Here is a 15337-nt window from a genome sequence, read left to right as displayed (position 1 = left end):
TATATATATATATATATATATATATATATATATATATATTGATTGACTATGACTAACTAAATATTAATTTAAAATAAATATATTTTATGTTATCTTTTAAATACTTTTAAGTTAAATCTCAAAAAAATATTATTTGAGAAAATACAACCTATTTTATTCATAGGTAATTTATTAAACATCATTGTAGAAAAATAATACAATTGATAGTTGTTTAAAAAAACAAAAGGTGCAAATTTCTTATAAATATGTTTGACACATAGCAATTGCAACACATAATCAAAAGAATTGAATAAGTTGAGTTTGGACGTTATATGTTTAATACATAATTATCATACCGTTATACATAAAAAATTATAAATTACATAAAATTATATTCACATCATTTTGAACATTATATTAACTGATTCGGGACATAATTTATCGTTAAATAATATAATTTGAGAACTCAATGTTGATCGTTGCGTTATTCAAATAAATTTTATTTTAATTAATATGATATTAGTTAAGTCACAAATTTATTTATAAAACGTTGATCATGCATAATTAATTATCACTTATTAGTTTTAATAATTAAAATTGTATGTATTTTATTTTAAAATATTGAAGTTAAACCTAAAAAAAATTAATTTATTTTTATTTATAAGTAAAAATATTAAAAATCATATATAAATTATATTATTTTTCTTCAATTATAATAACAAAATATTAAAACAGGCCGCGCGAAGCGCGGGATACTACCTAGTTTACTTTTAAAGTTATGTTAAAACTTGTATGTAAGATCTCTTATTTCGTAAAACTTATACATTAGAAAACTTTGTCCTTAAAGAGAGTATTTGATTTAATAAAAGGCACTTTTATTTTCTTGATAATTTAGAAGGGTTTTACTATGATACATACTTATTCATACGAAATACGGAGTACTAAAAAAACTTTATAGGTAATTTGGGTTATTGGTGGTACTCTATGGCTGTACAATCCACCACGTGTAGATGAATTATGATTATGATTATAATGCAATAATCACCAATTCTTGTTTAAAAAGGTCTTATTATATAAGACAACTCTCACAATCGATTAAATTAAAGATGAAAATATAGAAAGATTGTGGGAGGTTTTAAGTTAAAAGGGTCTTTAACAAGAGCAACTGTCAATCACCAATTCTTAACTGTATGTAAATAGATACTATACACGTGGAAATATATGACTCACTTTAACTTTAAAACGGTAACGAAGTGTGTGGCCCTCAAAGATCCGGCAAATTATATCCTACTCTCAGGAGTAGGGAGAAAGACACACCCATGGTAGTTATGGGAAAAAAAACAAAAAAACAAAACAAAAATAAACTACCCACTACATCTCTCACAGTACCTTTTTTTTCTTTTCTAAATTACTCAATTTATCAAATTTAAAATCCTATTGAATTTATTAAATTCGTAGTTTTATTTCATCTATTTGTATTCACGTTTTATCAAATTTACAGTTCATAATCATCAAATTAGACCGATATTCGCTTAATTCAAAGTGAATATAATAGTGTCATAAAATGAATATCACATTACATAACACACGTTCATCAAATTACACTATCATATTCATTTAACTCAACGTGAATATAATAGTATCATAAGGTGAATATCACACTAAATACTACATATTCATCAAATTATATTATCATATTCGCTAAAATCAAAATGAATATAATAATGACTTATGATGAATATCACATTTGATAAGACATAATCATCAAATTAAATTATCATATTCACTAAATTCTAGTGAATATAATAGTGTCATATGATGAATATCAAACTCGAGACCACAAATTTAATCATAAATAATGATAGATAAAACATAAAAACTCAATTTAATTTACACTATTATACAACTTTTAGGGTTTAATATAATTTAAACATAAACCCGATATATTAGAATTTTATTAATCAAAACACGAAGTACTTTTAACACATACCATCCTTGAATGGTAACACTTTTGGATTTTTCCCTGGGAAAAGAGGGCTTAGGCAGGGGGATCCCTTATCCCCCCTCCTGTTCACTCTTTGCATGGAGTACCTTTCAAGGATACTTACTGTTGTGGGGCAACAGAGTGACTTCAAATTTCATCCCCTCTGCTCTCATCTGAAATTAAATCACCTCCTCTTTGCTGATGATCTCCTCTTATTTGCAAAAGGGAATGCTTCTTCTATTATGTGGATTTTAAGAGCATTTGCCACTTTTTCTGCTGCTTCTGGTCTTCAGCTTAACAAGGATAAATCTGAAATATACTTCAATGGGGTGCAACATAATACTCAGCAGGATATACTACAAGTGTCTGGGTTTGTGAAGGGCTCCCTGCCTTTCAAATATTTGGGTGTCCCTATCTCCTCTAAAAAATTGACTAGCAATGAAGGAAGGAAACTTATTGATAAAATTGTGGCTAGGATAAGAGCTTGGGGGGGCCAAACACTTATCCTATACTGGACGGCTGACTTTGGTCACCTCTGTTCTACAATCCCTTCACTCTTATTGGTCGAATATTTTCCTCATTCCCAACTGTATAATGAGCAAGATTGATGCTATCTGTAGAAACTTCTTATGGGGTGGCAATGACCTATACCTAAGAGCACCTGCTATCCACTGGGATCAATGCTGCAGGTCTAAATCTGAGGGTGGCTTAGGTTTTAAAGCTACTAAAGTTTGGAACAAAGCCATCCTGGGGAAGTATATTTGGTGGATTGCCAATAAGAAAGACCATCTGTGGGTAAAATGGATAAATCATGTGTATATGAAAGGGACTCATTGGACTATTTACACACCCCCAACTGATTGCAGCTGGACTTGGAAGAAAATTGCTCACCTCATGGGTATTTTCAGGTCAGCTTATGTTAATGACAAGTGGAATGGTACCATAAAAGATTACAGTGTGCAAGAGGGGTATAGGTGGCTCAGGCCTTCCCTTCCTCAAGTTCACTGGTGGAGGGTTTGTTGGAATAATCTGAACATTCCTAAAACTTCCTTTATTTACTGGGCAATGATTCAAAATAGGCTGTTTACCCGTGATAGAATGAATAGAATGGGGTGTCATCAGGGTCTGAGTTGTTACATCTGTGCAGGAGCTGATGAGAGCCATCTTCACCTTTTCTTTGATTGCCCTTTTAGCACCAGATGTGTTTACCTTTTGCAGTCATATCTTGGTATTCACTTTGATCCCAGGAAGCTTACTCAGTGGTATAGATGTGGAAGAAGACTTAGTCTGCTGGTCAGGAAGTTTGTTACCAGTTGTCACATTAAGCTGGTCCATTCTATTTGGCTGGCTAGAAATAGAGCTCGGCTTTCTGACCAGGTTATTCATCCAGAGCAGCTATGTAACACCCCCATACTCCAAGTGCCTTACCAGGACCACTCAGGTATAAGGATGCTACCATCTCGGTTACCTGAGGCAATGATGATCAAATAGACAAAACGAAATAACATTTAAATAGTAATACTTTAGCGAAAGGTTACAATCCAAAACCAAAACCAAAACCAAAATACGAATACAAGTTCTCAAACCAACTGTCTAACAACTAACTGAAATGTTTATTAAACTACTAAGCTACAACGGAAGACTTCTATCATCAGACGGTGGCACATCCCAGCTATCCCAGTAACTCGACTCATACCTGCTCAATAACTGCTCACCATCCCCGAATGGATCACCACGATTTTAAAACATTAAACGGATCGAGACTAATCACACAATTTATATAAACCAACAACACAGTAAAACAAACAGCTCAATTATCACAGTTATTCTCCGAACTCCAAACCCAACTCCACAATCCTGACTACACACTAAAGTGTGTAGCCCTGCCAGAGTGCCCATCGCAACAGTCACTCCGCCGCTGGGGACCGCAACCGTTCCCACCTAAGCCCCGCTCATCTCCATCGAGCGATAAACCCAAATCCATTAATGTGCACATCCCTTCTGTGGCGGGTTCCACAGAAGGCGAATCATGGGCGTGAAGCCACTCCCGCAAGTGACTCCACTCAGCCAGGGACGCACCCCGAAGAACACAGACAGATACAATCAATCACAGCTACAACCGACAATCAAAGCCAACAATCGTCACAATACGAGTATGATAATATTCAACAATCACAAACACCAATCAACACATCATGGGACTAATACTGAGTAGGGAAACCCTACCTGGAAATCACAACACAATCAGACGATCTCACAGCTGATATCAAAACGCTTCCCCTACGAATCCTCCTCCTAACATACAAACATATAATCACTACCAATCACAAAATACAACAAAACCCCCAATTCCCAATATTAGGGTTTAACCAACTTTAACGAAATACTATAAAAACGGTACATAGAGCTTACCCTCGACGCAAGGAGTACAACGGTATAAAGAAAGGTAAAATCCGACCTTCCAAGCTCCGGGATTTGCCAACAATGCGATTGATGCGAAGAACGTAGTTTGATTTCTCTTTTTGAAAGTAATTAGGTTTTAAAAGTGTTTAAAGAAATGTGGCGGAAGTTATTATATACTTAATCGCATTATTAACAAAACCCGACAAATCGTCCCCCGTAAACCGGCTACTCGATCGAATAGCTGAGGTACTCGATCGAGTGCCCCTTACTCGATCGAGTATCTACGTTACTCGATCGAGTACCCAACAGGTCAGAAACTATTGTTAAGACGCAACTCACCCTTACTCGACAGAGTACGGCCTACTCGATAGAGTACCCAGAGACTCATAAATCCGTAGTATTACAGTCTTCCCTCCTTAAAAAGAACTTCGTCTCCGAAGTTCAAACCACAACAAAACAAAGACACACTACAACACTCCCGACTCCACAACCAAAACATAACTCGGCATAAAACATGTTACTAACCCAAACTCAACCCGACTCAACGACAACAACCATACCGACACAACATAAAAAGGGTATAAAAACTCTTAAAAACTCTTTGCGATCATCTCCTACCCCCTAAAAGAAACAAGGTTACGTCCCCGTAACCATACATACCTGATCAAAAAGGAAAGGGTAACGCTCTCTCATGGCCTCCTCTGCCTCCCATGTAGCTTCCTCAGTCTCGTGGTTAGACCAAAGAATCTTAAGCAAAATTGTCTCACCACTCCTAGTCTTCACTACAAGAAAAAGGCCTATTTGCAACGGACCAATCCGTTGCGAAATAACCCTAATCCGTTGCTTATATACAGTTTGCAACGGATATCCGTTGCAAACTGGTGCGTTGCTTATATGGCGTTGCAAATGAAAAAATATGCAACGGATCGGCGTTGCTAATTTTTATGCAACGGACGTATATTATTTGCAACGAATGATCCGTTGCTTAAATGAGGTCCACGCGGCACCTGTTTGGTCAATTATGAGACGGATTTCCGTTGCAAAAAAAATGTTTTCCGTTGCATAGTAGAGGGAAAAGTCAACAAATTGACTTTTTAAATTAATGGATAGCCGTCACAAAACCTGTAATTTCCGTTGCAAACACAAATGCATTGACTTTTTTAATTAATGGATAGCTGTCACAAAACCTGTAATTTCCGTTGCAAACACAAATGGGAGATTCAAGCATTCCTGCATCCATTTTCCTCCATTTCGTTACGATATCAAACAATTAAACAATAAACTTTACAGAAGCCACCAATATAGAAACTTGGAATTGTTCATTTAGCAAATTTAAAAGAGTACATACATTGAAAACATCCTCAAAAAAAATCCATACGTAATTTGCTAAGCAATTTCGTTGTCTAGCTATTATGGAGTAATCTAGCTAATTAGTTGGGATTGATGTCGAGTTGCCACTTCCACCATCATCATTGAAGTCGTCTCGATTTTGGAACTATCACAATTTGGGTCAAAGTCAGACCCAAACTTTGCTTGTAGAAACGCCTCCATTCTTTGTACTTTGTCTTCGAGCACTTTGTTGCGGAGCTCAGTTTCAACATTCTTGCTCACAAGTCGAGGTAGTATTCCGGGCGAATAATCCTGGTCGATATTATTGGACTCTCTACTTCCAGTAGCCGAGCGTTCTAAGTAATGCTCGCGTGCGGCTTCAGTACCAAAAACTAACCCCTTCTTATTAAAGCCGCATTTTTCAAGGTAGATTTTATCTTTATTGATATCCGTTTCACCTTGAGATTGAAGGGCACTAATTTCTGCCTCAATAAATACCTGGAACATAATCCAACCTCATCATGTCCAGTCCTTATTCTGAAGGCGGGGCTCTATATGCTCTAGGTTTAATGAACACTAATCATGGGGAGGGCATCAAACCATTTCTTCGTGATAGCCTACGCAGTACTAATGTTGAGGTGTGATATTTATTTTTAAGGATTTACTATTTAGTGTCATTTTGTTTGGTTCATCAGTGGAGTTAAATATGTGGGAGGCTAGAGTTTACATAATTTAAATTCCTACACTACAGCTAAACCATCATAACATCCAAGCCTACACTACAGCTAAACCATTATAGCATCCAAGCCTACACGAATCAAGCCTACACTGCACTTGGTGAAAGTTCAACACCATCAAACCACAAGCCTCACACATCCCTCCATTGTATTTCAATACTCGGGTTGGAATCAAAGACAACCAGCAAGACGAAGTTTCAAAATCATTTAAAAAAATCAAAACTTACAACGTAATCTTCAGCACATTGACATCTCTTCTGATTCCATCACCTCCATAAAAACAGCTCTTCTGAACGAACTTAGAACAAAAAACAATATTTTTATCAGACATGAACAACAATAAACTACTGAAAATTTGAAGTCAAAAGGAGGCCAACGTATTGAGATAGGAGTAGCTTGTTTCACTTTTGTGTAGCAGAAGCTCATAACAGTCAGGATTTATAAACAAACACAAATCTTCAAAGATGACATGCCTAATTTGACGAAGGATATGGTAGAAAAGTATCGAGAATTACCTTCAAAAATTAATATCATCACACATCGCATATTTGTTTACGTCTCCGAATTCAATTATCAAAGGAAGAAAGCAGACTACGATCGTGGGTTCTTATTTAATCTTAGAAGGATGATGGGAAATATTAATATAACCCAATAAAAGATGAAACTCAAAAAACTTAGCAACTATTTAGTACATACAAGACTAATCTAATGGAAAGATAATAATAGGATCACAAAATATCATACGTATCTAGACCAATATGAGCATAACTTACCTTCATACCCATTAGGGTCACATCGTACAAGTGTGATGGAGTATGTATTCACCATGTTATTAAAAAAATTAGTCACAAAAAATAGTGCTCTTCAAACACACAATATGATTAACAAATTCATATCCAAAGTAAGCAGAAAATAATAACAATTCATGTCAAAAACATTAAACCGTATGCGCATTATCGAAGATTAAAACAACTCTTTCAAAGAATAAAACGAGAAATAAAAGTCGTAAATAAGGACCTTGCATAAACGGCATTTGATGGAGGAAGGGTGCTGAGAAGAAGATGACTTGCTAGAAACAACTTTGGTCCAACGTAAAATGCAATCATAGCAAAATTTATCTACAAAAAAAGCCCATAATTTATAGTTAGGGTGCCTGAATTTTTAGTTTTAGGGTGCAAGCAACTAATGCTAAAAAGAAAAACTTTAATCCTACGCCCTCCCGTCTCAATCAATTGTTTACCTTTTATTAACATATCTATCCTCACAATGAGCATAAAAGGTAAACAAATGAGTGAGACGGAAAGAGTATAAATAAAGAGTATAAATAATTGAAGAAAGTGAGAAGAGGGTGGTAGAGGAGACATACAGAGACAGTGATCCAAAAAAGATTCATGGGTCAGCTAACATCACACTGACAAGTGCAAAGGACTTAGCTTTAAACATGGTCTCTACACAACATTCTAGATTCAAACACAACACTTCACTTCTACATTGGCAAGCTGCACCTAGACTGCTAGCGTATACAAAGCGGCTGTTGCTGTAGAAATTTCTGAAGGTTTGCAAAAGATCATTACCAAGAGCCTAAGAGGCACACTTATGAATGCAAGAAAACAAGAAATTAATAAACAAGAATTTGAAAAATAATGACTACTATATCTCAGTTCAATTCTTTAGTATTATCTCAGTTCCGAATCTTGGGTCGAAGATATAGAAGCGAAAAAGGTTACTATATCTTACGAGTACTATACAATTACCGCAACTAGAGATGGTTAGGTGTTAATTTATATATATGCTGACATGTATGTGAACGTGAAAATATGACCAGGGGTACCTTCCGTAGTGTACCTCGATACGTCTTTGTTTTTAACCTTGAAGCTTCAATATTCACAAACTTAGCTCAACCTTTATTAATGAGCAATCGCTCTCAATTTTATCAGTCTCGGACAAGTTTAACCATAGATTACACTTTCAAGTTGATGAAACGCCTGAAGCTTCAATTCTAACACACTACGCTCAACATTTATTAACAATTGCTTCCGATCTAATAAATCTCGAGCAAGTTATAACCATAGACTATGCTTTCTCTAGCTGATGCAACATAGTCTAAAGCAATATATACCTAATTTAAATTGATTAAAAGCCCCCAATTTCAATAACCCTAAAAATCAAGTAATATCAATTCAATCCTAGTAATTCAAATACAACAACAATTGATTATCAAACAAGAATAGTAACATTGGACAACAAACTAATGCAGTCGATTAAGCATAAAATCGGATGCAAAACCCATAAACCTAACTAAAACGAAATTATTAAAATGGTAGATTATACATACCGTGTTCAGAAATTACTCAAATGCGAGAACGGAAAAGACGGAAAGAAGGATGAGCCGCCAATGAGAGATCGATTGGGTCTAACGGTGGCAGATTGATTGGTTTTTGGTTGGATGATAATGGTGTTAATCAATCGATTATTTTTTTGGGAAATTTTGTTTTCCTTTTGGCAGTGGAAACTGAAAATTAGCATTGTAGGTTTAATTTTAGGTTTGGGGAAAATTTTAAGATAATTCACAAAGTTTTGCGCCTTTTTTTTTAAAAAAAAAGAAATGTTTAGATAATGTTAATATGAAAAGCGTTTTTTATTGTTTTTTTAACACAACGCTTATTTAGGAGAGGCGTTCTCTTTATTGCTAGAAAACGTTTAAGTAACTTAACCGTAGCCTTTTCTACTTGCCAAATGTGATTTTTCTACTAGTGGAGTTGGGGTTGTGAATTTGGGGTTGTGAATTTTGACTTGTCTAAATAGTATAAAAGATGAGTTTTTAATAAAGAGGGAAAATGGAAATAAAACCCGCGCATGATGGTTTATTGGGAATTGTAGGAGTTTAACCAATATGCAACAGATAGGCATTACAAAATCCGTTGCATAAATTAACCAGCTTTAAATTTATTAGGCGGGTAAATAGATATGACGCATATCCGTTGCAAATTTTCATTAAGCCGTTACATAATTTAATATCCGTTGCAAATTTTCATTTAGCCGTTGCATAATTTAATATCCGTTGCAAATATAATAATATCTGTTGCAAGTAATACTTAGCAACGGCTTATACAGTTCGTTGCAATTAGTCCGTTGCAAATCAGCCTTTTTCTTGTAGTGCTTCCTAACCTTCCGGTCAAGAATCTGCTTAGGTACCTCAAGATATGATAAAGACTCATCAAGCTCTAAGCTCTCTGCCTCTAACACATGTGATGGGTCACTCACATACTTCCGCAGCTGAGATACATGAAACACATTATGCACTCTCTCTAACGCAGCTGGTAAAGCCAGACGACATGCAACCTCTCCAACCCGCTCTAAGATCTCATAAGGCCCGATGAACTTATGACTTAGCTTGCCCTTCTTCCCAAATCTCATAACCCCACGCATAGGAGACACTTTCAGAAGAACCTTGTCCCCAACCTGAAACTCTATACCCCGGCGATGTAGATCTGCATAACTCTTTTGCCTATCCTGAGCTGCTCTCATCCGTTCCCTGATCATCTTAATCTGTTCAACCATGTCATGTACCATCTCTGGTCCTAGAACCACTGCCTCAGCACTGTCGTCCCAATAAATCGGACTCCTGCATCTCCTCCCATAGAAAGCCTCAAACGGTGCCATGCCAATACTAGTGTGATAGCTGTTGTTGTAAGAAAACTCCATCAAATCCAACCTCTGTTCCCAGCTACCACCAAAGTCTATCACACAAGCTCGTAACATATCCTCAAGAGTCTTGATGGTTCTCTCAGTCTGACCGTCTGTCGCCGGATGAAATGTTGTACTCATCTTCAAAGTTGTTCCCAAAGATTCCTGCAACTCTTTCCAAAACCGTGAGATAAACCTCGCATCTCTGTCAGATACTATGTCCTTAGGGACTACATGTAACTTAAGCACATTCTTCCGATAAGCCATAGCTAATTGTGCTTTAGTCCATGTATCTTTCATTGGCACAAAGTGAGCTGACTTGGTCAGTCGATCCACTATTACCCATATCATGTTGTTACCTTGTTGACTCTTTGACAAACCCACGATAAAATCCATAGAAATGGATTCCCACTTCCACTCAGGTACCTCTAAAGACTGAATCTTACCTTGTGGTCGTCATTTGTTCCCCTTTAACTCTCGGCATGTCAAACAACGGGCCACAAACTCATTTATTTCTTTCTTCATCAGGCCACCAAAACGTGTTCTTCAAGTCCTTGTACAGTTTGTCACCACCTGGATGTACTGAATATGGTGTATAATGTGCCTCTGTCATGATAGTCTTTTTCAGCTCCTCATCATTAGGGACACACCACCTACCATCGAACCTCAAACTACCATCTGTATGAATAGAGAATCGAGACACTGTCCCTTTCTCTAATCCAGCTCTCCACTCAACCATCTTAGGGTCTATCACCTGTTTACCTCGAATATCATCATAAAGATAAGGCTGTACTGTCAAATCTCTCACAACATCCCCTCTCTGCATCATATGTATCCCAAACTTCCCCACCTCATCTCTCAACCTCATAAAAGATAGAGCTGTACACAGGGAATGTACACTCTTCCTACTCAAAGCATCTGCAACAACATTGGCTTTCCCTTCATGGTAGATAATATCCATGTCATAATCGCCAATCAGCTCCATCCACCTCCTCTGTCTCATGTTCAACTCCTTTTGAGTGAAGATGTACTTGAGACTCTTGTGATCTGAAAATACCTTAAAGGTCACCCCATAAAGGTAATGTCTCCAAATCTTGAGAGCAAACACCACTGCACCCAACTCTAGATCATGTGTAGGGTAGTTCTCCTCATACGGCCTCAATTGCCTAGAAGCATAGGCAATCACCTTACCTTTCTGCATCAACACACATCCCAACCCATTCGTTCAGGCATCTGTATAAACCTCAAAGTTCTCGATCCCTTCAGGCAATGCTAAGATAGGAGCTGTGGTCAAACGCTCCTTTAATGTTTGGAACGCCGTCTCACAACTATCATCCCAACGAAACCTGTTCTCTTTCCTCATCAAAGTTGTCATAGGTCTAGCTATCTTGGAGAAATCTTTCACGAACCGTCTGTAGTATCCAGCTAAACCCAAGAAACTCCTGATCTCAGCAACATTCTTTGGTGCTTCCCACTTTGTCACTGCCTCAATGTTTTTAGGATCCACGCCTACTCCCTCCTTAGAGATCACATGCCCCGGAAAAGCAACTTTTCTCTAACAGTAACTCACACTTGGACAAGACTTAGCATATAACTCATGCTCCCTCAAAGTCTGCAACACAATCCTCAGATGCTCCTCATGCTCCTCCTTAGTCTTGGAGTAGACTAAGATGTCATCTATAAACATAGCCGGTGCATTAGATAACCCAAACGACATCACCACGTACTCATAATGACCATACCTCAACGTGAAAGCTGTCTTTGGTATGTCCACCTCTCTAATCTTCACGTGATGGTACCCCGACCTCAAATCAATCTTGGAAAAGACTGATGCACCACTCAACTGATCAAACATGTCATCTATCCTTGGCAAAGGATACTTGTTCTTCACCGTCACTCAGTTCAGCTCTCTGTAGTCTATGCACAACCTCAAACTCCCATCTTTCTTCTTCACAAAAAGAACTGGTGCTCCCCACGGTGATACACTAGGTCTAATGTATCCCTTCTCTATCAGATCATTTAACTGTTTCCTAAGCTCCTCCATCTCTTTAGGACCCATCTGGTACGGTGCCTTAGAGATTGGCCCCGTCCCCGGTTTCAACTCAACTGTGAAATCTATCTCCCTCTTCGGTGGCAACCCCGGAATCTCCTCTGTAAAGACATCCGCAAACTCTCCCACTACTGGTATCTGATCAACTGTCGGACTCTCTATCCGGTCATCTCTCACATGGCATAAGATCAAAGGGCATCCCTTCCTTAGATAAGACTTCAAGGTGACAGCTGCAATCAACTTAATTTTGGGTTTGACCACAAACCCACGATAAGACACACTAACACCCTTAGGACCTCTCAAAGACACTTTCTTTTTATGACAGTCTATCTTAGCTTTATACTTTCCCAACCAATCCATCCCGACTATCATCTCAAAACCGTCAAAAGGAAACTCTAGCAACTCTACAGGTAGATCAACTTGCCCAAGTACCATAGACATATCTCTATACAACCTCCCACATGATACAGATTCACCCGAAGGTATAAAAAATTTCTCACTAACAGACTCATATACCCTCAAGCCCAACCGTTTAACATGACTCGAAGATACAAACGTCTGAGACGCCCCCGAATCAAACAAAACAAAGGTATGAATACCGTTAACAAGAAAAGTACCAGTGATAACATGTGCATCATCCTCAGCTGCTTTCTTATCCATCATGAACAACTTTCCATCGGTCTTTCGTCCACCTCCCGGACAAGATCTTGGCCGATGTGGTGGCTTAGCACCACCCCTGGTTGTTGTTGTGGTTCGTAGCTGGTTTGTGATAAGAATTATCGCCATTGCGGTTACCTCCACCCCGATAGCTCGACTTCCCGGTTAGACCATGACCGGACGGTCTATTGCTCGCATAACTCGTGCGGGTCCCCGAGAATAGCTTCCCGAGCCGATCCCCGAAAAGCTCCCGGTGCACTCGTGCACTCATGTCTCTTGTGGCCTACACTGCCACAGCCAAAGCAAGTCATCCCCCAACTACCACTACTACTCACACGGCCACGCCCAAAGGAAGCCCCAACACTGAACCCTAACCCAGCAGAAAACCCTCTAGCTTGATTGTGGTTGCCTTTCTTGTGACTAGATTGGCCACCACCCTCACTCTTAGCCTTTCTTTTCTCAACACCCACTCTCTCCTGAGCCATCTCCACCAACCTCTCAGCTCTCCCAGCCCTCTCATAAGCTTCCTTAACATCAGTAAGGACTCCCACAGGCAGCTTATCCATGATCTTAGGGGTCAACCCCCTCTCAAACCTCAGCGCCAGGTTCTCCTCACTCAAACCCATATCCTCAGCATACCTAGACTTCTCATTAAACTGCTTGTAGTACTCAACAAGTGACATATCAGATGTCATCTTAAACCCATCAAAATCCTCTCTCAGCTTACTCCTCACATGTTCCGGTACAAACTCTTTCCTCATAGCCCTCCGAAACTCTTCCCAAGGTATAGTAGGTAAGCCCTGGTTCGCATACATCTCCCTAGCACCCACCTTCACCTTATCCCACCACTCGCCAGCTGCTTCCCTCAGGTAGAACGCAGCTTGTTCTACTCTCATCTCATCAGGGCAGTGAACCACGTCTAGTATGTTCTCCATCTCACGATGCGAGTTGTCAAGAAGGTTTGGTTCCCCGGTCCCCTTGTACTCTTTTGGGTTAAACCTCGCTATATAAAGGCTGATCTTAGAGTGATCAACCTCCTTGTCCTTTCCCACTTTCTTTAAGGCCTCTGTAAGAGCATCCTGATGCTCCAATATCTTAACGATATCATCTATGTTCATGGTCTCAGCTCTCGCATACAAAGCGTTTCTCTTGGGCGGCATCTTGAAACTATATAAGAAAGGGTAGACATAGACATACACACTAAAACCTCAAAACACGAAAGCGGATTGCCCAGAACACACTCGATCGAGTGCCTAAACATACTCGATCGAGTAGCGGCTACTCGATCGAGTGCCCACCATACTCGATCGAGTGCCCCGACATCAGACCCCAAACAGACCTTCTAATCTCTAACATACTCGACCGAGTAGCCAGGCTACTCGATCGAGTGACCCCCTACTCGATCGAGTGCCCTATGTACTCGATCGAGTACCCGAAAACCACTATTCTGGTTATAAAAACATCAAATACCCACTCGATCGAGTCAGACCCACTCGACCGAGTATCTCACCTACTCGATCGAGTACCCCTTTACTTGATCGAGTCATGTTGACTCGTATATACTACCCGCATGTTATCTCACATATCCCAACATACTATGTGTAACACCCCCTCATACCAAGGTACCTTACTAAGGACTACCCTAACATGAAAGGCTGTTACCATCTCGGTTTCCCGAGTTTAGTATATCAAAGTTACAATTTCCAAACAACATTTATTAAAGTATAAAGAATTAGCGAATACATTATCTCAAATCAACTCAAACTAAAAGTGTAAGAACTTCAATACGATCAAATCATTGACGGCTAAACTCAGAATAAATGGAAACTAGACTCAAGTGATGTCTCCCCATGTCCGTCCCATAACTAAACATCTCGCATTACTGTCATATCTGCTCACCATCCCCGAATGGATCACCGCAGGTTTACAAAACAACAACACGGGGTCGATTATCGCATAATTCAAATAAGACAAACAAATAATGTAACCGGCTGATCATCCTCCATCCCCGGTCTCCCAATTTCACACATTAACCGACTACACACCGAAGTGTGTAGCCCGCCATTACCCATCGCGACAGGTAATCCTCGCCGCTACTTGATGGGTGACGCGACCCCATCCCCACCTAGTCCGGCTCATCAACGAGCGACTAACAATCCCTGTCCCTTAATGTGCACATCCTCCCGTGACAGTTCCACGGAGGGCGAACTAGGGTGTGAAGCCACTCCCGCAAGTGACTCCACCACAATCACACATACCACAAAGATCACGGTTGCCACAACACCACTTCCGTCACAACACAACCACATCACCACCGTCACCACAACACCAACACTCCGATGATCGTGACAACAATCATACACAATACAACAAATATCTCAATTCAATTACGGAAAAGAACCGAGTAGGAAACCCTACCTTTTCGCAATTCGCTTACGCCGCAATCAACCATACAAATGCATAACAATTACCACATCGTCACCTACAACAACAATCATATAGTTCCAATCA

General features: G+C 39.0%; 1 protein-coding gene and 1 long non-coding RNA gene across 2 annotated transcripts; one reads left to right on the top strand and one right to left on the bottom strand.

Moving 5' to 3' along the window:
* Window positions 1-2061: 2061 nt before the first annotated feature.
* LOC141631929 (uncharacterized) lies at window positions 2062-3366 on the top strand. The gene is made up of 4 exons (XM_074444536.1): window positions 2062-2333; window positions 2584-2977; window positions 3111-3225; window positions 3341-3366. Exons 1-4 carry the CDS (start codon window positions 2062-2064, stop codon window positions 3364-3366), a joined length of 807 nt encoding a protein of 268 aa, XP_074300637.1.
* Window positions 3367-5867: 2501 nt separating this feature from the next.
* Window positions 5868-8973, bottom strand: LOC141634166 (uncharacterized). Its single transcript, XR_012538923.1, has 5 exons — window positions 8768-8973; window positions 7799-7981; window positions 7450-7550; window positions 6660-6730; window positions 5868-6193 (listed from the first exon to the last, which is right to left on the bottom strand). It is a non-coding gene; the product is annotated as an uncharacterized LOC141634166 (long non-coding RNA).
* Window positions 8974-15337: the final 6364 nt, after the last annotated feature.

This window comes from Silene latifolia, chromosome Y (assembly GCF_048544455.1).
Source record: "Silene latifolia isolate original U9 population chromosome Y, ASM4854445v1, whole genome shotgun sequence".
In the NCBI taxonomy this organism is placed as follows: Eukaryota; Viridiplantae; Streptophyta; class Magnoliopsida; order Caryophyllales; family Caryophyllaceae; genus Silene; species Silene latifolia.
Note: the sequence above shows the minus strand (reverse complement) of the source record. Positions and strands in the feature narration are given on the sequence as shown.